The sequence below is a fragment of the Euprymna scolopes genome, chromosome 22 (assembly GCF_053919585.1).
Source record: "Euprymna scolopes isolate OS-2025 chromosome 22, ASM5391958v1, whole genome shotgun sequence".
Lineage (NCBI taxonomy): Eukaryota > Metazoa > Mollusca > Cephalopoda > Sepiida > Sepiolidae > Euprymna > Euprymna scolopes.
The window spans coordinates 48655862-48679215 of record NC_136503.1 but is presented as its reverse complement, the minus strand read 5'-3'; the positions used below and the strand labels follow the sequence as shown (position 1 = coordinate 48679215).

Below are 23354 nucleotides of genomic sequence, written 5' to 3'. Positions count from 1 at the left end.
AAGAATGACATTGAAGAGTGAACGTTGCAGTGAGTAAGGTTGGCAGGTCTGGTCGCTTCTCTAACAATGCTGATTAGGTGTGGATGTCACACCACAGTTGAATAAATTTAGTTAAATAGTTCTGTTATTAATCAGTAACACTGTTTACATAATGCTCCCCCCCCCCCTGTATTTTAGTTTAAAAATCTTTTTCGGTAATTCATAAAAATTAAACGGGGAAATTTTTTTAATAAATCAAAATGGGAATTGCCCTGAAAAGGACAGATAGATGTCAAGATTATTGTTAGTATTTTTTTTTCCTCAAAAGGACAGTGTTTGTTCTGGGAAACGAGGTCAGTTTCTGAGTTCTGTTCAAAACTGGTTGAGGGTGAGGAGCTGGATGTGTATGGATTGAGGAGGGATCATCCTCCGTTTCTTAACTGCAACTCATTTTAATTATTCATCCAAACAATGTTCATTTCATCCACTGTTCATCAGTTACCACAATTATGATCATACTTAAAATATCCTCAATGCTTTAAAGTGAATATTGTTTGCAAAATATATAGATCCTCGTTCTCATATTGAGTGTCATTTACACAATGTTTCGGTTGATGTAACCTCCGACCTTCTTCAGGTGTATCTTGTCAAACTCAGAAATGTTTCTATCAAACTCAGGAATTTGGATGGAATTTTGAATGGAACCCTTTACTTGACGGGGGTAGCATGCTCTTGTTCTGTCAGTCATGAATGGATAGAGGTCTGCAAGGACCCATAGCACAGTGGTTAGAGTACTTAGAAAAATCAATTGTAAAAGTGATATTCTCCTGAAGGTTCAATTCTCAGTGTGTGCAACCGAAAAATACAATTGTGAATTACTTAGGATATCTATCCAGTCATGGCTGACGGAACGAGAACATGCTATTCTGTGAAATAAATAAAGGGTTCTGTTCAGAATTCCGTCCAAATTCCAGTTTGATAAGATACACCTGAAGAAGGTCGGAGGTTACATCGACCGAAACGTGAAGATAATATTCAAGATGAGAACAGTAGTCCGATGAATCCAAATAATACAAATCTTCATCTCAAAAATTTGGAAACATAGTATCTTTCTAGATAATGAAAGCTTTCTAAGTATGGCTCGACACTCTACAAAGAACTACAAGTCACCTATGACAGCCCTTGATTGAAGGACGCGGCATTAGTTTGCAATCAGCGAATTCCGTTAGTCAAACAGAGGATGGAAGCCCTTCGTGAAATTCAGATACTTTTGTTTTTTTTTTGTGAAATTTAAAAAAAAAACGTTATTAAACATCAATTTATAAATATTCTCTTATTTCAGTTTATTTGGAGTCCTTTAAATGGGTTTTTAGAGGGCATGATATAGGCACAACCTCTGATTTGAAAATTCAAATATTTCAGATTTACATTAAATTTGATCCATAGTCACAGCACACCAAATGAGCAAGATTCCCCGAATTTTAATGTCTTCTTAAGGACCCTTTCAGACTAAATTGTAAACATTTTCTAAAATTAAATCAGGTAAATGACTGATCCAAATTGGAATAAAAATTGTATGCATAAGGTTTAATAGGTGTGTCAGAAATTTCGTGAAAAATATTGAATAACTCCACCCCCTGTCTTTCGAAGCTTATAACTCCTCGAAAAATGTAATTCAAGCCCTAATTTTATTTTTCAATTAAAAGGAGCAAGGGCCAAGGTTTTATCAAAAAAAAAAAAAAAAAAAAAAAAAAAAAAGTATTTTTTTTTTTTTTAAAGGTTTTAAACTTCGGACTTTACAGGTAAATTTCTAAAAACACTACTTTTTTGTTTTAAATTTGAATATATTATTTATTGATCTTTTATCTTCAATTTGTGATATATAACACTTCGGTGAGTTATTTACTTTTTAATAGACATTTCAAAATGGGAGGCGTGAATTAATTCGACCCCCTGTCTTTCCAAGCTTATAGCTACTCGAAAAATGTAATTCAAACCCTAATTTATTTCAATTAAAGGAGCAATGACCCAGGTTTCATTAAAAAACAAACAAACAAACAACGTTGTTTAAAAAAAAAAAGTTTTAAACTTCGGACTTTACAGGTAAATTTCTAAAAAAACACTACTTTTTTTTGTTTTAAATTTGAATATATTATTTATTGATCTTTTATCTTCAATTTGTGATATATGAAACTTCGATGAGTAAATTAATTATTTACTTTTTAATAGACATGTGAAAATAGGGGGGGAGCGTGAATTTAAAAAAAAAACTTTTGTCTAAAATATTATATTCGATTTGGAAAGAGCATAAAATTTCACATTGACCCTGAAAATGTCGTAAAAATAGAATCAATAGAAAAATTGATAGATTTTTAAAGTTTAAAAATTGAAAAATACTGAACTCGTAACATTCAATTAATTTCATTACTGTTTTTTTTTTTAAATAAAAAAAAATATTTCTATTACTTTTTATACAACTTTAATAGTTTATTTTGGAAGTATAATCCATAAAGAAAATAAACAACCCACTTTTAAAAGAGAAATTACGAGTTTTTTTATATTTTATTCGCAGTTTCGTGTTAGGAGTGTCAAAAATTCCTACAAAAATTCTGATGATACACCTAAACCTTGATTTTAATCTTTGCAGGGAAACATAATTGATGTTCGAGGAATTTCACCTGTCTTGAGACTGGTATTTTAGTATTTATATAAAACATTGTAACAATGTCAACAGAGAAAATTATATATTAAAAAAAAAAAAAAAACAAGAAAAAGAAAAAAGTTAATTAAAATGAATATTGAATGACAAATCTAATATTGGGTTTGTTGCTAATTTCAACAAGGATTAAATTTATATTGTCATTCAACATAAAAGGAATATAGCAACAAAATAGAATACCAATTCGAAAGTGAACCTGCATGGATTCTGCATACAAAGACGGTTAGTACTATTGAAGTATGAGAGAGTCTAGGTTATAGAAGCAAAGCACCAAAATAAGTTTTCTTTGGTTTTACTTTTCACATTAAGAACAGAGAACTCGAAAATTAAGATGGTAAAAAGACCTTTCCAAAGAGAAATTACATATTAAATGATCAAAATAATTTAGAATTAAAAGCTTCGAAAATAGCCAAAGTAGTTTTAATACCTACTTTTTTTAAAATCTTAACTTCATCCGCATTCTTAGTGTCGTTTGCCCTTGGTGACTTTCAAATCGTAAACTACTTCGACAATTTTTAAAATGGACTAGAGATTCTCCGTCAATACTCGGAACTCACTTTGTAAGTACTGAAATCCTCTGGGTGATCATTCCTTACGACTACCAAAACTTCATTTTAATTGTCAATGTGAAGTAAACAGTTAAAAAAAATGGGAATTAAATCAAAGGAAATATTTAAGACTTGAAAGATGATAAAAAATAATAATGGTTACTTACTGACCGTGCTTTGTGTGTGTGTGTGTGTGTGTGTGTGTGCTAATGCACTTACTGATCCGCGCTATTTTTTAAATCGTATTTTTAATTAAAGTTACTTTTATGTTTTTTTTTTTTTATATTCAATTGTAAGGTTAAAGTACAGAATACAAAACACCCTCCCCTCCCCATGTTAAGAATGGCTTTTTAAATAATAACGTTATTTCAACACGGATCACTCTCTGCAGCATAAGTAATTTTTTTTTTTTTAGATAGGATTTTCAAGTTAAATTCAATTTTTACGGTATCTCGTTTAGTAAATTAAGTGTAAGTAGTGATAAAAAAGCCCCGTCTCCAAATGTGTAGAATAGGTTTCTAAAACTACGTTATTATTTCAACACGATCCGTATTCTACATTTGTACCCAAAAATAAAAAATATTAGGCGGACCTGAAAGAGAATCACCCCCATCCCCACATAATTTTAACCGATATTCTGCAGTTGGAATTTTTTTATGACCTAACCCAGTGTAGTATATATAAAAAAAAAAAAACATACTATAAAAATTATAGGGGGTGAATTCACCGATTCTCGTTCGACGTTCAGGTCCGCCGAAATAGGTCCGCTAAATAGTCATGGAGAACATCCGAGTTGTCAGTTTCCATATAACTCGATTTCTCATCATACCCCCCCCCTCAAGTTTTACAACAAAGTACGGTTTCGGTCGATGTAACCCCCGGCCTTCTTCAGGTACCTCTTTTGGAACTCAATAATATAATTTCGAACGGCACCCACGGAGGTAGATTATTCTGGGGTTTGTATTACTGTACACAGATTCAAAAAAGTTGTCAAAAAACAAATATATAACAAATGTTATCAAAGGCAAGATAAGTTACTTTTCTACCAAACTGGATATATTTTTGTGTTTTTTATTTAATGTAACATCTTTATTCAGCTCGAAAAACATGCAGTGTTTACCGATGTGATGTATGTATTCGAAAATTCAAAATGGCGACCGACTCTCTCTTTAACACGGTAAGTTTGGGAAAAGGTGTTATAAATAATAAACTAGACAAAATGCTATTAAAAAACCACCGAATATATGTCAAGTTATGTCACGGTAACATATATTGAGAAAATTTCTAACAGTATTTTGTCTAGTTTATTATTTATAACACCTTTTCCCAAACTTACCGTGTTAAAGAGAGAGTCGGCCGCCATTTTGAATTTTCGAATACATCGGTAAACACAGTATGTTTTTCGAGCTGAAGAAACATGTTAAATTGAATAAAAACACGAAAATTATATCCAGTTTGGTAGAAAAGTAACTTATCTTGCCTTTGATAATATTTATTTGTTATATATTTGTTTTTTTACAACTTTTTTGAATCTATGTGTACAGTAATACAAACCCACAAATTCACTTAAAACTGGTTATTTTACAACGCTGTTAACCTGGACCATGGGCGTAATGGTTGAGTTTGGAAGGTCCGAAATTCGGAAAAAAAAAAATGCACATGAAAGTCGACAACTATATAGGCCGGAATATAGTGAATATAAGTTATATACTATTATTCGCATGTTGATTTTTTTATAATATAACAAACCAAAATGAGAATAGTAGTTCGAATAATTAGAAAATATCTGTATAGTCCTAGGACCTATAGACACTTCCTCGGGAATGGGGGCGCTTCCGCAGGTGACAAGCAACGAGACCATATCCACCCTACAAAATGGACGACTTAATGCTTGGGAAGACGACCTCCTCAGATCCAACATATTGATTTATATATTTTATTTTGACAAACAAAAGTTTTACAAAACAAAATTAGGGAGAAGGCCAATCAAAAAAAAAAAAAAAAAAAAAAAAAAAAAAAATTCGGCAGGGGGGGGGGGGCTATGGCCACCCTTGCCACAGTACGTTTGATTTGTCTAAGATATTCCTAGCTAGAATTAGTCATCACCACATTCACACCAGGGGTTGTCCTTAAGATTTCTAAATCAAGTCTTTTTTTTTTTTTAAATATAATCTCTATGAAAAAAAAATGGAAAAACCGTTTTTATTCTACAGAGCATTATTTCATTAACACTTTTATCCTAAAGTTCGAAGGTCGGTTAAAAATTGTTTAATATTTAACACTGTAAAAAGAAACGATATTCAAATTAACGACCACCTGTCAAAAACATGAGACAATAATTGAAAGTTACCGGATGAAGTTCTACGGAAAAGTGAAGGTTAAAAACAAATACCGGTTCAAAAATAAGGGGGAGGGACAACAGAACAAAAATTTATTAAAAAAATCGGATTTTTAAAAAATAAATTTACAAATTCATCAACTAAGGCTGTAAAGAATCAAGATTAAGAGTCTATATTGAAAGTCAAAGACAAACAAGAAAATACCTATGACTTATAAAACAAATGTTTGTTACAATGTGATTAGAAATTTTCAACGATTTTTTTTTCTGATATTCAACTTAAAGCAAGTTTATATGTACAAGTTTAAAAATCACATGACAAAAGCTAGGAAATTAAGAATGAATGGGTTTTCTACGCAAAACAAAAAAAAAAGCAAGTGTCTTTTTCTTTTTTCGACATAGGTTTCAAACGGCATGAAACATTTATTGTAAGTAAATTTTGTCGCCAAATATTATGAATGAAAATGTGTCGTTATGAAAGGCCAATGGCAATAGTTACGGTATCTTATTTTGTAAAATTGAGTAAATTTTTACGACGTGCCACACAGTGGCACTGTGCCCCGCCCCAGCGTATTATAAACACCCCCATGTTAAGAACGGCTTTCGGAATAAACACGCCCAACCTCGAAAGCCGTTCTTAACATGGGGTGGTTGGGGGGGGGGTGTTTATACTACGCTGGGGCAGGTCGTAAAAATACCTAAAATTGTTAGGTGAAAGTACAGAATAGTTTTCTAAGCGCCCCATCCCCATGTTAAGAATGGGTTTCTAAATAATGTTGGTGATGCAGAATGTAATATTATTATTTCAGCACGAACTGTATTCTGCATAGGTACCAAAACAAGGTACATTTTTTAATCCCATAAATCAAGCATTTTTCAATGATGTAGTCATCATTGACAATGTGAAATTTACAATTTCTTACAACTTTAGTTTCAAAGTCAACTTAAATGTATTCTTTTTTATTAAAATTCTATAGAGGTTTTATTTTCATTATTTTAAAAATAGTTTTCGAAAAAAATAAATGATTGTATGTTATTTCATATAAAAACGAATTTCTTTCATTTAATGTTCGCACAAAAAGTAAACAACATTTAATACAAAAGTATCACTTATTTTCTGGTAAATTGGTCAAATTTAATTTTGTTGTGAATTTTGAAACAGAGTTCTGAAAATAATTATATAGAAAGACCACGCTAAAAATGGCAAGCTTTAAAAATAAATATTATTCCACTTTTCATTCTTTTTCCCCCTCGTTCTTTGGGGAAAAGGGGATCTCTCTTTTTCAACACGGAACAATAGTTACAAACATATTTCATGTCGCAGCGTAAATTCGCATTCTCTATGAGACAAGTCCTAAGAGATACTTTGTGTTTTACCTGGTTGCAGTTTGCCTTGCTTAAGTTCGTCCGATTCATTTTCCTGCTCCATATCACTGGTGTAAGGATAATAATAGTAAAATTCCCAACACGGCCATTTAGAACCTGTAGCTTTGGGGAAGGCAACCAAACATATGAAAGGAGAAACACGAACGACACAAGAGTGGGAGGAGAGAAGACGGCCGGAGCAGGAGGAAGTTCCGTTTATTAGAGAGAACGGCGGTTTTTAGTGTGGGAATTCTTTTTCTATGGAAGTGAGAATTAAAATTCAACTTTTGCAATCTATTATATATTAAATACTCTTGCAAAAAGAAAAAAAAAATCACTTGGATTTTAATTTCAATAAACACTAATGCGAAATAAAAACAAAGCTTCTTTGCATATAACGCTAAAGAGTACCGACTCTAAAGTAAAACTGTTAAGTAATATTGACTCAGACTCAATGATTTTCAAAAAAATACTTTGTTTAAACTACGTAGTCTCCACATTTTCCTTGAATTCAGACATTTTTTTTTAATAAGTGTCTATTTTAAAGTATACTATCTTGCAGTCATACTTTTTTTTTTATCTAGAAAATAAATATCTCTACTCTAAAAAAAATAAAAAATGTGGGGACGGACAAGTACATTTTAGTGTTAGTCAAAAAATGTTCACGTTTAGTAAATATACAAGTTTATTACTTTGCACAGGACCTCGCATTTATATCAGAGTGGGATATGTTTCTTCTCTTCTGTCCCAGAAGACCATACCTCACTTGTAAGGAAAAATTGGTTTATTACGGGTCGCTAGGGAAACGCCGACGGGAAGAAGAATAATCACATATTTTGCAACGGTCAAAGTGCTCCCTCCCCAGTCGGGGTGAGGCAAATTCGATCTCATGTAACATCCACTCTCCATAGGAAGTAAAAGATAAATAAATATAATTGCATTTCCCTTAGCCTTTTGGTCGGAAACTAACTCCGTATACTTGGTCATGGTCAGTGAGGGAGAAATCCTTCTAGATTGAGCCATTTTTGTGTCCTAATGAATAGTATTTCTTTCTGGGGAGCTGGATTTCCCCCTCCTCATACATACATTTAAAACCGCCCTGTGTCTAACTATGCCCTCGTGAGGAGGCCAGTAAATAGTTGCACAACACACATACCGCAGCCTCGGTGAGGGACAAGAAGAGTTAAAGTTAGCCACTACAAGTCACCACAGCTGGTGCTGCTCGTACCAAGGATCCAGCTGACATTTACAAACAAAATTGAGAAATTAAATCAGCCGTCATGTACTCAAAAGATTTTATTCGCAATACTATTTTTTTAAATGTATATTTTTATTTAAGTTAATTTAAAAGGATTTTTTTTTAATCTATTCATTTTTTTCAGGTTTTCGTCATTTCGGAATTTAAAACAGAAAAAAAAAAAAATCTGCTCAGTGAATAATTTTTTAAAAATTGTATTTACAATCTAGCCATTTAGGTTGATAGCATTAAAAAAAAAATAACATTGTTAAATGAATTCTTCCAAATCGTTTTTTTTTTTTTTAAATTTATTTATTTATTTATTTATTTATTACGTTAACTTTTCTTTCGTGATTGCATATATAGTAGTAGTAGTCATGGATACAAAATATGTTGTGATACTAGGTCTGCGTTCAAATGGGAATAAATTTAAAAAATAATATTATGAAACATTGCATAACGGTTCAAATTAATGATAAATTCAATAAATTTAAATCTAACCAGTTATAATTCATTAGAAAGGGTTCTTAACCGAAAAAAAAAAAATCAAGTCTTTTATTATTATTATGGCGGGCAGAAGCGACACTGTATAAAAGGTTGATGATTCATCTCTGTTTCTTAACTACTCTTTGTATTTAATTTAACTTAATTATTTATGCCCAAATGGAGAGGAAAATTAAATTGGTTAGACCATTATAGGGATAACAATATTTATAAATAGAATAGAAATATTGTTAGAACCATTGCGGGATTGTTGAATTAAAAAAAAAAGCGAGGGAAGAAAATCTAATGTTCCTACATACGTACGACAGACTCTACTATTATGTTCGTTTATTTTTATTATTTCAAACTATTGATGTCTCAAATAATCAGCTTTAGATTCACCAATTTCCAATTTTTAGTATATTAAGGGAGATAAATTTATTCAGATAGTTTTGGTATTAATCAGTGACACATTACTGGAACGCTAATGGTAACCTGTTTACATAATGTCCCCCACCCTTTTTAGTTTAAAAATCTTTTTCGATAATCATAAAAATTGATTAAAAACATAAAAATTAATTTTTTAAATCCCGTATTTATTTTTAAAAAATATTTTCCTCTCCAACTTCCATAAAATAAAGTATTAAAAAGATATCCCTATTTGCCGATCAAATATTTTATTAACTCTTATTTTGCTTTTTTTAGTTAAGTCCTAAAATTATATTTTAAAAATATTTTAAATCGACATTAAAAAAAAAAAAAAATAAATAAATTTCTGTTGAAGACTTCTCAAAAAGAACACTAGTGAGTGTGGGGTTTGTTTCGTACATAATGATTTCTTTTTTAAATGTTTTACAGTTTCATATATTTTCCTAAGTTGGTCTTGATGATATAATACAATACATTAAAAATTTTAATAAGTGAAATTTGAATGTGTATCATGTTCAATTTCTTACCGAATGTATTTTTTTTTTTTTTTTAATGTTTAACTTTTGTCGTCAACAAATCACATACACGTAGTAATAATTGCAGCAGCACTTGTCGCCATAATTCTAATTCAAAACTTAAGCATTTAGCTTATTTTATTAAGATTTATTGGGTAAAGTTAATTTTGAGACAAAATGAGTTTTGCTCTCAACATTGTAAGGGCGTTACAGGGATAACTTTAAGATTTAGAACGCGCCCTAAAAATCAACACGGGTACTTTTTTTTATTTTTTCAACGTGCAAAACTTTGATTATTTTCTTTTTTTTTTAAAATAATACTTTATATTTTCCTAATAAACATTTACATTCAATATAATTTTTTTTATTATTATTATTTGGAAATTAACTTTTATTTAAAAATAAAACGAATCTTATCCTATTCTTGACCTACATTCGTTTGTGGTTACCTTTTTTAACACGTAGAATTAATTCGCGCATTTAAATTTCATTGGGCAGCATTTATTCTTATTTCTTCGCAGTTGGTTTATATTTCTCTTCTTCCTCTATGATGGTTTGTTCATATATTTATTTATTTTCTTTGAATATATATAAATAGATTTTTTTTTAATTTAATAAATAGATTATCAGGAAGTTATTTTTTTTGTGGTTTATTTATTTGGGGGAGGGGGCAAAGTTGGAACTATTTTCTGTTGTCGACGCCGCGGATTGCGATTGGGTGATTCGTCCGCATTCGAACTGCGTGTTTGGGCGGGAAACAAAAGGGACGCCATCTTTGAAAATGAAATCTGTCTGGAATTAATTATGTGGCTTTTTTCTACGATTTTTAGCAATCACCCGCCGGATTTTACAATACATGTTGATTGAATGTTGTTAAGTAGGTGACCAGGAGTTAACTGCATATAGACAATCGGGTAAGTAGTCATCAGCATTTGGCTACTGATAATAATTTTGCCGCTCCGTCTCGATTTTCGTCGTCTCAAGGTCCTAACCTAAAAAAAAAAAAAAAAACACCCATAGTTTGCTTTTACATTCGTCGCCTTTTTCTCTATTGCTCGCCTTTTTCTTCTTTCCTTCTTCTCTTTCAAAAGTAGTAGCGTCAGATATAAACATATGTCTTAGAGGGAGTGAGATAATTTCCTTTTAAAATGTATTAACATTATTACTAAACCATTATTAAACTTAATAGTTTACTGGAAGTAAACCAGAAAGGTCAACGAATAAAAAAAAATGGTGATGTTAATCTCTATTACTTTTTTTTGTTTTAATAGTTATATATTTTTTTAATGCTTTTATTTTATTAAAAAATATTCGAAATATTTAGTGTTTATTTTATCTCATAATCGCGTGTAGATGTTTTAATTTTCCTTTCGTCACTAGTTGAACTCTCTTGACCTATTCAATACTCTTAAAATTTGTATTTCGATTTTCCTTTATATATTTTTTTTTTTTTTTCCCCCCGTTCATAACAATAACTGAAAGAATGTTTGTAGAGCAATTTATGAACATATGACGTACGAATTTAAATTAAATATTTACACTCAAATGTTTACATAGAGTACGTGTAATACTGTAATTAATTAAAACCATGTGCATACCGTTTCAACATGGAAGATTTATATATTTTTAACCTTATAACTAAATTTCTGTTCGGTTTTGCCGATAGTCAGACTTTTTGCAATATAATAGATAGAAAATGTTTGATCGGTGCTGAAATAATAAAAAAAATAATAATTTAAAAATCCATTCTTAACACGGGGAGGGGAAGGTGTTTTGTACCTAATCTGTACTTTAACCTTACAATTGATTAAAAAAAACATACAATTAAAACTTTAATTAAACGTGGAAATACGATTTTTTTTTTAAATAGCGCGGGCATTAGCACTTTTTTTTTTTTCGTATTACTATACTCAACGTTCCGACCGATCTCACATCCGGCCTTCTTTAGATGCATTTTTAATCTAACAGAATCATTTAGAATGGATATTACATCGACTGAAACGTTGAGAATACAACATAAAATAATTTTAATTTTAATGCGGTCTGTATTTTAACACAAGTACTTTAATATTTTAACTAAAACCCTTTACATCAGTTAATTAAACCAGCAATTCTGAAATAATTGTTAAAAAAATTCAGCTACATTTTGGAGTTTTGTATTTAGTTGGTAATGAAATTATTATATCATAAAACGAGATGCAATTAAAATGTTTTTACAAACCAATTTTCACTTGCTAGTTGTACGGCTGTCCATTTAGTTTTAACACTTCATTTTTTTTATTTTTTTTGTACCTAGTTAACCGTTTTTTTGTTTGTTTTTGTTTTTGTTTTTTTTCATCGTCGCGAGATCGACCAGATGTTACTTATATTTAACGATCAAGTGTAAACCGCTTCAGTAAAGTGATTCAGAAACATGAAAAATCTTTCGTAAATTTTCTATTCATCGACCAAATACTACCTTGATTTTATAACCTGTTGTTGCCAATTTTTAAATGTTAGTTTTTTTGTTTTTAAACCGCCATTATTTACCATCAATGCGTTTTTTACCTAGATCAATCAATCAATCTTTTAAACTAATATTATATCTCCACTATTACCTTCATTGTTTTCATCTGCGATGTATAATTATTTTGTGAAATTTAATTTACAATATAATTTTATAGAATTACTCCCGCCTCTTATCGGACAAGGGCAATCGAAAACACCCGATTGGGAACAAATTCGGTATACCACAAATTCTATAAATTTAGATTTTTCTATTCAGGAAAAATAAAAATAAAAAAATAGCAAAACAAAATACTAAGTTCTCTAAGTACATTCGATATATTGGATCTGAATTTTTTTTTTTTTTTTTTTTTTTTTTTTTTTTTTTTTTTTTTTTAAGATAATATGGGACGCTGAAAACGTACCCAATCCGTTAATCTTCGACTAATGTTTTTTTTTTTATATTGAATGTGTATAGTTTATTTTATAAGACAAAATATTAGGATTTAGCTTTCAACTTATTTACTGTTTTAAAATGTGGAAAACATTAAAAACCTATTTTTAAAATACTATAAAAGACCATCCTCTAAAAAAAACATTGGTTTCGTGAGATTTTTCCCTCCAACTTGCAAGAAACATTACAAGAAAGAATGGAAGCCTGCTAATTGTTGATTGCAATTATTACTAATCATTATTTTAGAGTAAATAGAAAAACTAATTCAAACCAACCAAACATTTAAAGACTCATTAAAAAAAAAAAAAAATTTACCCTTATATTTTATCCCGATAAAAGATAAATCTTTTTAATTGTACAAACGAACCATTATTGATTTATTTAGGATTTTCGGCGTTCATCCATATTGGAAAATTTTAAGAGTTTATATTTTGACATTTTTAACCATATATAGTTTATCATTTAAATTAAAATGCATTAAAATGTTTAATATTCCTGCTCCGTGTGCATTTATATTTTAATGAGTCTCTACAAACTGAGAGAACTATGTAAAATCGTTTTTTTTTTTTTTTTTTTTTGTGACTGGCAGTAGTCGTCATCGCGATGGCGGTGTATAATCAGCAGGAGCATTAATAATAATGTTTGTCATGTTGGGTTTTCTGAAAATGGGTCATACGACTAATGGGAGATAACTCTGCTGCCCCCACAGCGAGAGACACACACACTCTGTTTAATCTTTTACTTTCCTCCTCCTTCCTCTATTGATCCAGCTGCCTCTGTTTAGTTACTAAAGAACGCTTTCATTGGCTCGTTGGCCCTTCTTATACACAACAACCACAGCCATACTAGGCGCATTCCCGCTTAATTTGCCTTGCCCATTAAAAAAAATATATCAGCAGGTCCGCTTTTCTCATACCACTGCCCTTTTTAATTTCTCCCTTTTAATTTACAAATTAAATTCTCACTTGCAAAATATGGATGTGTTAAAAATATACTTTATCTACTAAATAAGGTAAGCAAACTAACTTTTGAAGACTCCTTTTCTATCTCTCTCTATATATTTTTTTCTTTATTTTTTTTTATTGCTTCTGCCCCTCCACCAGTCTTCCTTAAAAATAAATTGAGTCATCATAAAAATAGTCTTACAATAAGATATTCCCCATTTCATCTTTTTAATCCACCTAGACTTGAAATGAAGCTAGTTTTCTTTCGGCCTTCACTATCAATTTTTGTAAACAAAATATAAATAGACACAAACACTCAAAAGATTTCACTCGCAGCTTTTTTTATTCCGTTTAATCGACCGAATAGTTCAGTTCCTTTCCAATTTAACAAGTTAAACTGTAATAAGGTTTGATTATTTAAATATACTAGTCAGGATATTTTTATGATTGTCAAATTTATGGATAAAAAATACGCATATAATTATAAAGAAAATAAATCTGAATAGTAAATAATAAATGTTACAAGCAATAATTCAAATGTAACTACGAACTCTTGACAAAAACAATGTAGTTGTGAATTACATCGATCGTTTTATTTTTCCTGATCCACGTTCATTTTTTTTTTTTTTATGCGTAAAATATTTTGAAAATACTTATTTATGAAGTTGACAAAGTTTATTTTCGTATGTTATGCCCAGATTTTTATGTGAATGGAGTTTTTTTTATTAGGATATTGAAGTGTTTACTATTTTGAACTGATTTCATCAATTTGAATTTTTGAAGTTCAGTTTTGTAAAACATGTGAAATCTATTTTTGTTCATTATTCCGCGTCGCCATGAATGTTTTTGCCTAATTGACACCGATGATGAAATAAAAAGTAAATCGTTATGGTGTAAGGAGAAGAAAGCTAATAATGCTCGAAAATCTTGGAAGTGTGAAAATACAGTTGAAGAATTTTACATCTTTAATGGAGTTTTTAAGAATTATCAGAATCTAAGTGAATTATCTGTGCCTAAACCTAAACATAGATTCCATGAACAAAGCTTCTTTCTTAGAATTGCACGCCTGTGGAATTCTGTTCCGTTTTCCTGCTTTCCAGCTGACTACAATATGGTCATTTTCAAGTCCATCGTGAACAAGTTCTTGATGAGCCATCATCCTCTTAAGTAATTCAATTTACCAAATTTTCACTAACAATTACTATGACAGTTTCCCATTGACAACTACACTCATTAACCCTTATTCTCAAGTGACCGCCGGGCTTTGATAAGTGGTGATTCCTTTGTAAAAAATAACCTACCTCAATTTCAAATGTAATAAAATTTACACATTAAACAACACTTAGTAATACGTTTTTATTTCGTTTTAATTTCATCGTGAATTTTCTGTTTACTAAGAGAGAGCAGATCATCTAAATAATAATAAGAGTACTTATGCAGAATACGGATCGTGCTGAAATAATGTTATTCAGAACCCCATTCGATTTTGTACTTTCACTTTACAACTTAAGGTAAATGTTACCTTACGCCACAACAGAACACCGAACACTCTAATTTGTTTTGTTTTTTTTTTGTTTTTTTGTAAGGAGTATTCGAGGTCGCTGACATCGAATCTGATAATCAAATAGTGTAGGAATCTTTCAAATAAGAAAGTTAAAAAGAAAATGTGGTTCTTTTTATTGTATTCCATTAACATGTGTTTCTGCAGTTTAATTAATGTTTTTCCGTAAGTAATGAGCCGACATTTACCATTTCACAAAAATGGTAAATGTCGGCTCATTACTTAGGGAAAAACGGTTACTTAAACTGCAGTTACAAGTTTTCGACTATGCTGAATACGAAAATCGCATTGTATTTTTTGTCGGCCATCTTTTTTTACGCGTGTGCAATGTCAGTCATAGATGAGTAGATTTGTTTAGGGCGCACGCGCGTAAAAAATGCCCGCCAAAGAATACAATGCATAATATAACTTTTTATATCTCGATAACTAGTTATTTCTGCAAAATTTCAATGCGATTTTCGTATTCAGCATAGTCGAAAACTTTTATAAGTCGTCATTTAAAAGAAAATTGTTGAGGTGGACCTAATCTGAAAATTTACCAAAAAAACTTTACTTTAAATGACCGCTTAAAGATTCCTACGCGATATAAGACACCCCACTGGCCCACTAACGCCCGTTCGCAAGCGAACGTAAAAACACTACCGAAGGCGGTGAAACGGCACAAAATAGTCCCAAGGTCTAAGGGGTTCATACCATGCAAACGGTAAATTTGCGGCGGGTTTTATTATCCGATTCGTTGTCAGCGATTTCGAATACCCCTAAAAAATAAATTAGTGGTCGGTGTTCTGTTGTGGGGTAGGGTAACATTTACTTAATAAACAAATGATACTGTAAAAGATAAACTTAATTTGAAGATCATATCTAAACCATAACGATAACCGTATTTTGTATAAGTACCAAAAGTATCTTAAAATTATCTTTGTTTTACCACTGATTCGTGGAAATTATCTAAAATGATGACTAACCGGGTATTTTTTCCTGTCTACAATCCTTAGCAAAAGCGGTAAAAAAAAAACAAATACATAACAAATAATATTATAAAAGGCAAGATAAGTTACTCCTGTATCTACCTGGACAATTTTAGTGATTGTGCTCACTTTAAAACGTTTAATCGGTTCGAAAAACTAACTTTACGTGAGAGCAAGAAAATGTCCGCGCGCTTCGGCGCTTTCGCTTCTTAGCTCGTAAAATTTTAAAAATGACTTAAAACTAAAAAAAATTATACAAAATACCGTTAGACTCATTCAATCTATGTAACTGTGACATAGATTGAATGAGTCTAACAATATTTTGTATATTTTTTTAGTTTTAAGTCATATTTTGAATTTTACGTGCTAAGAGAAGCGCGCGGCCATTTTCTTGCTCTCGCGTAAACGCTAGACAGTTTTTCGAACCGATTAAACGTTTTTAAGTGAGCAAAACCACTAAAATTGTCCAGGAAAATACTAGAGTAACTTATCTTGCCTTTTATAAGATTTATTTGTTATGTATTTTATATATATATATATATACCACTTTTCCGAAGGACTGAACAATACCCGGTAAACTTTAAAAGTTTTTGGTAATTTATAAGTTGCCCTGAATTTAAATTACATTATGAAAATAAGTTGTTGGATAAAATGTATGGTACATTTTAGACAGTTTTGTGGTAAATTAAATCGATCAGATGATAAACTATGATAAATGATTATCCTATCTGGCGTTGCCCACCCAGATCATGAAGTTAATCAAATTACAATATTTTTCAAACAACTAAGAATAAGTACGTGTGAAATAGCCTGTTAAAAAAATACTATTCTGGTTTTTAAGAGGTTTATCATGAATTATGTTTTAGTTTTCGTTTAAAACTTGATTGTATTTAAAAGATGAAAGCCAAAGTTCATCTGTAAAAAGGAAATATGGGTACTTATGCAAAGAAGGTATCATGCTGAAATAACGTTATTTAGAAACCCATTCTTAACATAGGAACGGTGTTTTGTAACTATTCTTGACTTTAACTTGAAAATACTATTAAAAATTATACCGTACCTTCGCTGCAATCTGCATAAGTACCAAAAATATTTACATGTTAAAAAAATACAATTAATAATATCACGGCAATTAAAAAAAAAAAAAAAAAAAAATTCCAGGTCGAATAAATCAAATTAAAAAATCTTTGAAAAAATAATCAATTTTTTTAAACTATCACAAAATTCTGGTATTTGTGTCATGGAAGACCAAATGAAGATTTGCCATTAAAAAGTTTTTATTTTAGAGGTATTCGGGTCTGTTTCGAACGAATATCACATTTAAAATTGTTTGCCGGCGAGTAATTCTTATATTAAGACCTACATTTTCCAATGTATTCCTAATAAATTCACTGGTTACCATTTTGAATATTGTTTACAAGTCAATCCGGTTTCCGAAAACAAGTGCTAACGGTCTCGTTAATTTCCATTTTTGGCTCCTATTTATAATTTACTTTGGAAGTAGGCGATATATTAAAAAAAAGTGGCCATATATTAAAAAAAAAAAAAAAAAAAAAAAATGTTTACATCTATTGTGCTTTATTTTCTTAAAAAATAAATATATGAACGTAAAGGCATTTTTGTGGATAGCGTTTTAGCGCCTATTTACTAAACCTGTATGTGAACTCTTGCGTTAGCAACATTATGAGCCTAGTAGACAAAAAATATTTTTAATAATTAATTTATAATTATTAATAAATATTTGCGTTAATATTAAAATCCACAAAGCAAAATAACAAATGTTACTTTCATTATTCATATTAATCATGGTCCATTCGTCAACTCAGGAAATATGACGTCATCGATTTTACGCAGAAAATAAAGGCCCCTAGTGATCAGTTTCGCAAATTTGATTTGAAATGTCCCCTTCCCACATTTCCGGATCATGCTAATGTGTTTTTGTAGATCAAACTAGCAGGCCGCAAAATACGCTTAAATATGGTGTTTTGATTAATACGGATTTCGGATTTATTATATGGGTCTCCATATATAATAATGATTTAAAAAGTTAAAAAAAAAAAAAAAAAAAAGACTAGTATGCCATCACCGAGAATGGAAACCAAAACGTTGAGCTTACGATTTACTTTTTCCTTTGACGTTAATGCCTGAGCTATGAAGACGTGTTTGTTGCTAGGCTAAAAATTGAAATATGAACCCATAGCTATTACCTTACGCATGCATATTCGTAATGCCGTCGTTCACCTTCACCTGGCAGATTCAAATTTTTTTTTTTTTTTCTTCACACTTTTGTACCGATTTTCCCCGGCTAAACCCCAGATATAAAGTTTCGCATGGGTTCGAATAAGTCCAATTTCATGTCTGTAGACCAAAAAATTACAGATGATTGGTAGGCAAATTTTTTTTTAAACAAATATATATACACATACAGAAATATATATATAGAAAGAGAAAGAGGTTTGTGTTTACTATAAACTTTTTACACAGATATTACGCAAGTATAAATCATGTTGAATATCTGCTTCATTATAATCACACGTAATAGTAAACTAGATAATCCCATAAGTAAAAGGAAAAAAAACTAATAGGGAATTAAAATGAATGTTAATAAATATGCAAATTAGCTAGATCTTTTGCAGGTGAATGCAATTCAAAGATCCATATATAAGTTGTATTTTCTCTTTAAATAAATAGGAAAAGAAAGTTTTTTAATATGAATATCAATATATAAAAAAAACTCCCAAATTTATAGGAGTATATAGATTACCAAAACTTTTTTTTTCTTTTGTTACTGGGCCGCTGTCGAATTTTTTTTATTTTTTTCTTTGACGTCTGATAATGTCCTCAAAACTTCATGCAGAAAGTGTGCTCAGGGTAGCAGATGATGCCTCGGTATTCAGTCAAATAAACATAATGCATGGTAATATACCTTATAATACTAAAATATATATGAAGTTTTATGAAGTACTTAAAAAAAATATCGATGTAAATACGGGCACCTATATTTACAGTTTAAAAATCGCCATAAAGAAGAGCATTAGCCATCTCCAAACCGTTGTGTAGAACGTCATCATTGTACACATTAATTAGTGAGGTCATCATTTCATGTTTACTATAGTATAGGTCAATTTCTATGGAAGATCATTTATGCAGAAATTTATGAATAAATAAAATGTACAATAAAAAGATGGATAAACAACAATATGAGACTTACCTTTTGTAAAAATAGATTTTTAATAACGAACTACACAAACGATAAAATTAGTTTTAACCTGTTCTGTGGATACATGTATCTAAAGATGCTGCTGCTTAGGCGTCCGTACTTTTTTGGGGAAAAAGCGCAAAATTTGATTATCACCAACTGCCATGGACTCATTTTAAATAATCAAATCCAAACGATTTTTTTTTTTTTTTTTTTTTCGATTTTGCTTTTGCAATTTTATTATCTCAAGAGTCATAATTCTATTATATATTTTTTATTATTATTGGAAACCTCTTATATATAAAAAAAAAAAAAATCTGTTTAAACTTCATATCGTGTAATATTTGAAATTGATATCACTTACAGCTTTTTAAAAATAATTATTTTAGATTTTTTTTTTTTTTTTTGTAATTCAAACAATTATAGTAGTAGTAGAAAAAAATTATCCAGAACAATTTTATTTACATAATATTGATTTTATGTCCAATTTTATTTACAACTTTAAATTAAATGAAAAAAAAATAACAGGATTTATATTTATATATATATATAATTTTTTTTTTTTTTTTTTTTTTTTTTTTTAATTATGTGATCTTTCTAGCTTTAAAAAAATGTTAAAATTTTTATCGACCTACATTTATTTTGTTTAATTTTCGTAATATGAAATATGGGGAGCGGGTAGAACACTAGATATAAGCCGCCATTAAAAATGCGTTATAAGAACTTTAATAATTCAACTTATATCTTTCTAAGCTTGAAAAATGTCATTCAAACCCTTTTTTTTTTTTTTTTTTTTTTTTTCTCAATTAAAGGAGCAAAGACCAAAATTTAAAAAAGAATAACAGGTTTAATAGCAAATTATGTATATTTTTTTTTAATCGGTTTTCTTAAAAAAGGATTTAAAGAAAATCAACAAAATTTTACTTCGATTATAAAAAATATATATAAATTCAAAAAAAATCACTTACCTATAAAAAAGTACTATTCAATGAGTACTTCCATTCTTCAATGTTAAGAGTTTATCCATATTTATATTTCATATCCTTTTTAAATAAAATGCTTTTTTAAAGCAAGTATTAAAAAAACGCGCGATCAGATGTTTCTCATAGTTAAATAAAGGGAGACAACTGTCTGCTTTTCTTCTCGTGGAATCTTTGGTGGCGCTAAGCGTCACAATTAATGTGTCTTTCTATTGCGTGCTGTAAACCAAAATTAGTAATTTTGGGCCACCGTAGGTGAACACTGAACATATTCACTTAATGAAATACATGAGTTTTTGATTAATATATTTTGTTTCTATTTTATAGAGTGAATTTTTTATTATTTTAATATCTAAATAAAGAAAACCGTGAATGAAACAAAAAAAATTGTTGTCAGCATCCGATATTTACTTGAGAATGTAAGTATCACATGAGCTTTCACTTTAAAAAAAAACAAAAATAAAATCGTGTTTAAAAAAAAAAAAAAAAAAAAAAGGAACAGGTTTTACACTTTGGACTTTACAGGTAAATTTCCAAAAAATACTTTTTTTGTTTGTTTTAAATTAGAATATTTTATTTATTGATCTTTTCTCTTCAATTTGTGATATATAAAACTTATGTGCGTAAATTAGGTCTTTAAATTTTAATAGACATTTCCAAATGGGGGGGGGTGAATTAAAAAAAAATAAAGTTTGTTTAAAATATATTCGGTTTATTGGAAAGAGCATAAAATTTCACATTGACTCTGAAAATATCGTAAAAATTTAACCAATAGAAAAATTTTGATAGATTTTTTAAGGTTAAAAATTGAAAAAAAAATTAACTCGTAAAATTCAATTGATTTCATTACGTAAAAAACATGGCTGCATGAACGCGCGCAGGCACTTTGTAAACACTTATTTTAAATATTTCTATTATTTTTGAACAACTTTAATATTTTATTTTGGAAGTATATTCCATAAAGAAAATATAAACAACCCACTTTTAAAAGAGAAACTACAAGTTTTTTATATTTTATTCGCAGTTTCGTGTTAGGGGTGTCAAAAATTCTGATACATCTAGTAGAACACCTAAAAAAATATTTATTCTATTTAACGAAACCTACTTTTATTATGTAAGTTTTTTTAATAATGCATAAATATCGAAAATTTCAAGAAAATATGACAATTTTTTTTTTTCTAATTTATTTATTTATTTTTTTTTTTTTTGTTTTCTAGATTTTTAAAACATGGGTGTGTGTGTGTGTGTCTATGGCTTAAAAACGTTACTACATAGGAACGTTGTTTTTAAAGCGTCCATAATATAAACAGTTTTTGTTTCGCGTCTTCATTATTTTTGTATGCTGTAAAAAAATTTTAAAATAAAATATTAGCAGTTTATTTGAAGCTTCTTTTGAATGCTAAAAAAGTTAAGATGATAATATTAAATTGGTTACATACGGGGGGGGGGTCAAACTGTTGCGCGCGTTGGAGGTACCTTAAGAGCATTAAGTATTTTTTATCAACGTCTATATAAATTTATTTTATTATTGCATACTTCTTTTTTTTTTTTACAATAAAAGTCTTTGTATAACTTTGTAACATACAATAATGCACAACTCGTCACAAATGTGAAACTAACAACTAATACAATGTTTAGACGCAGTTGCATTAGAGTAAAACTTTTTTCTTATTTTTTACAAAGGTATCGCCACTTATCCAGGCCAAGAGGCCACTCGAGAATAAGGGATAAGGCATTATGCACTTTTGAAGTTGCACATAACTTTAATGCTAGATTCAATTAATGTAAGAATGCAGGCCCATTTCACCCGGGTCCCTTAATTCTATGAAAATTTTGCTTTCCATCAAAATTTTTTAATTTAATATAGCCTCAATTGAAGAATATCATACACTAGAATTCTCAATTCATAAAGAAATCTGCAAAAGGTTTTAAATTGTGCAAAAGTGCATGGCATTTGTACTTCATCAGAGTGCAGAACAAATAATGATACAATTGAAATGACTGTCATAAAGACAATGACTGGATGCAATTCATGATGAAAAGCATAAAAATTCTGGAAAAAAAAGTTGGGAAAACATGGTCATTTATAAACTGTATCGTTATTTCTGTTCGGCACTCTGATGAAGAAGTGCAAATGCCAAGTTGTGCACTTTGCACAATTTAAAATTTTTTGCTATCAATTTAGAATTCTACTATATGACAAAGAAAAACCTTTTACCTACTTGTCACGGAATGGTTTATCAAATCGAGTTTTCATTTCAATTTCATCGCTGTTTTATCTCGTATCGAAAAACAGTGAAATTTTATTTCCTTTAATAAAAAAAAAATTTAAAAAAACAAAAAAAAAACTCGATGAATAATAATTTTTTATTTAAAAAAATGTTTGTTTTTTTTTTTGTTTTTTTTAATTTTCAATTGTTCAAAACGTTTTTTTCCCCCCGAAACCTGTTGGGATTTTTTTTTTTTAATTGCCATATTTATCATGAACATGTTTATTGTTTATTTAGAAATTGGGCAGTCTTGCAGTCTAGTCCCGGCAATGTTCGACAACTCTAGAAGGGTCACATCAGTATTTTACACTGTCAAATCACGATTACGAATTATTAGTTTTAAAATAAAAAATACAAAATTATTAAAGTTTTAAAATAAAAAAATATATATATGTAATTAATATTTAATAAACAGGAGCGATTCTGGTCACATGTGAAAAGGAAGTTAAGACAATAGTACACTTTCTAAAAATTGTTTCATTTTTCTGTTAAATAGTTATAAATATATGAAAGATACTCATTGGGCGTTGAGTTCCATGGCGACCAGCAGAATTATTGGTTGCGCCCTTAATCCCCCCTTAATCAAGGCTAACGCATGCGTACATTACATTTTTTATTTACTTACGTTGCCTTTTGCACTTTTACAAACATTAATTACGTTAGCTTAACTCTTCGTGAATAATAAAAAAAAAAAGTAACTAAACCACTTAGTAAACCAGTTATTGATACTTTGTCACTTCTACAAACATTTATTTATTTGCTTTGGTTTAACTCTTTTCATGAATATTAAAAAAAAAAAGTTTTACTCTTTATGAATATTAAAAGAAAAAAGTTACTAAACATTTATTAATAATTTCTCACTTTTACAAACCCTTAATTTA

The 23354-nt window shown here is 29.6% G+C and overlaps 2 protein-coding genes across 6 annotated transcripts in view; one reads left to right on the top strand and one right to left on the bottom strand.

The window, feature by feature from the left end:
• Nucleotides 1-7126, bottom strand: part of LOC145243426 (uncharacterized) — a 163357-nt gene extending 156231 nt beyond the window's left edge. Inside the window, exon 1 of one of the 2 annotated variants that reach the window (XM_080106312.1) lies at nucleotides 6962-7126. In XM_080106312.1, the coding sequence (XP_079962438.1) occupies nucleotides 6962-7000 (39 nt within the window). In that variant the 5' untranslated portion in view covers nucleotides 7001-7126. The remainder of the gene's footprint in view (nucleotides 1-6961) is intronic. The other variant, XM_080106310.1, reaches the window with a different exon arrangement.
• Nucleotides 7127-10318: 3192 nt separating this feature from the next.
• Nucleotides 10319-23354, top strand: part of LOC145243429 (double-strand-break repair protein rad21 homolog A-like) — a 73473-nt gene continuing 60437 nt past the window's right edge. For 2 of the 4 annotated variants that reach the window (XM_080106316.1, XM_080106314.1), the window contains exon 1: nucleotides 10319-10527. The gene's annotated coding sequence lies outside the window, so the exon portion shown is untranslated. Of the gene's footprint in view, nucleotides 10528-13314; nucleotides 13564-23354 lie in introns of those variants that run through there. The other 2 variants (XM_080106317.1, XM_080106315.1) reach the window with 2 other exon arrangements.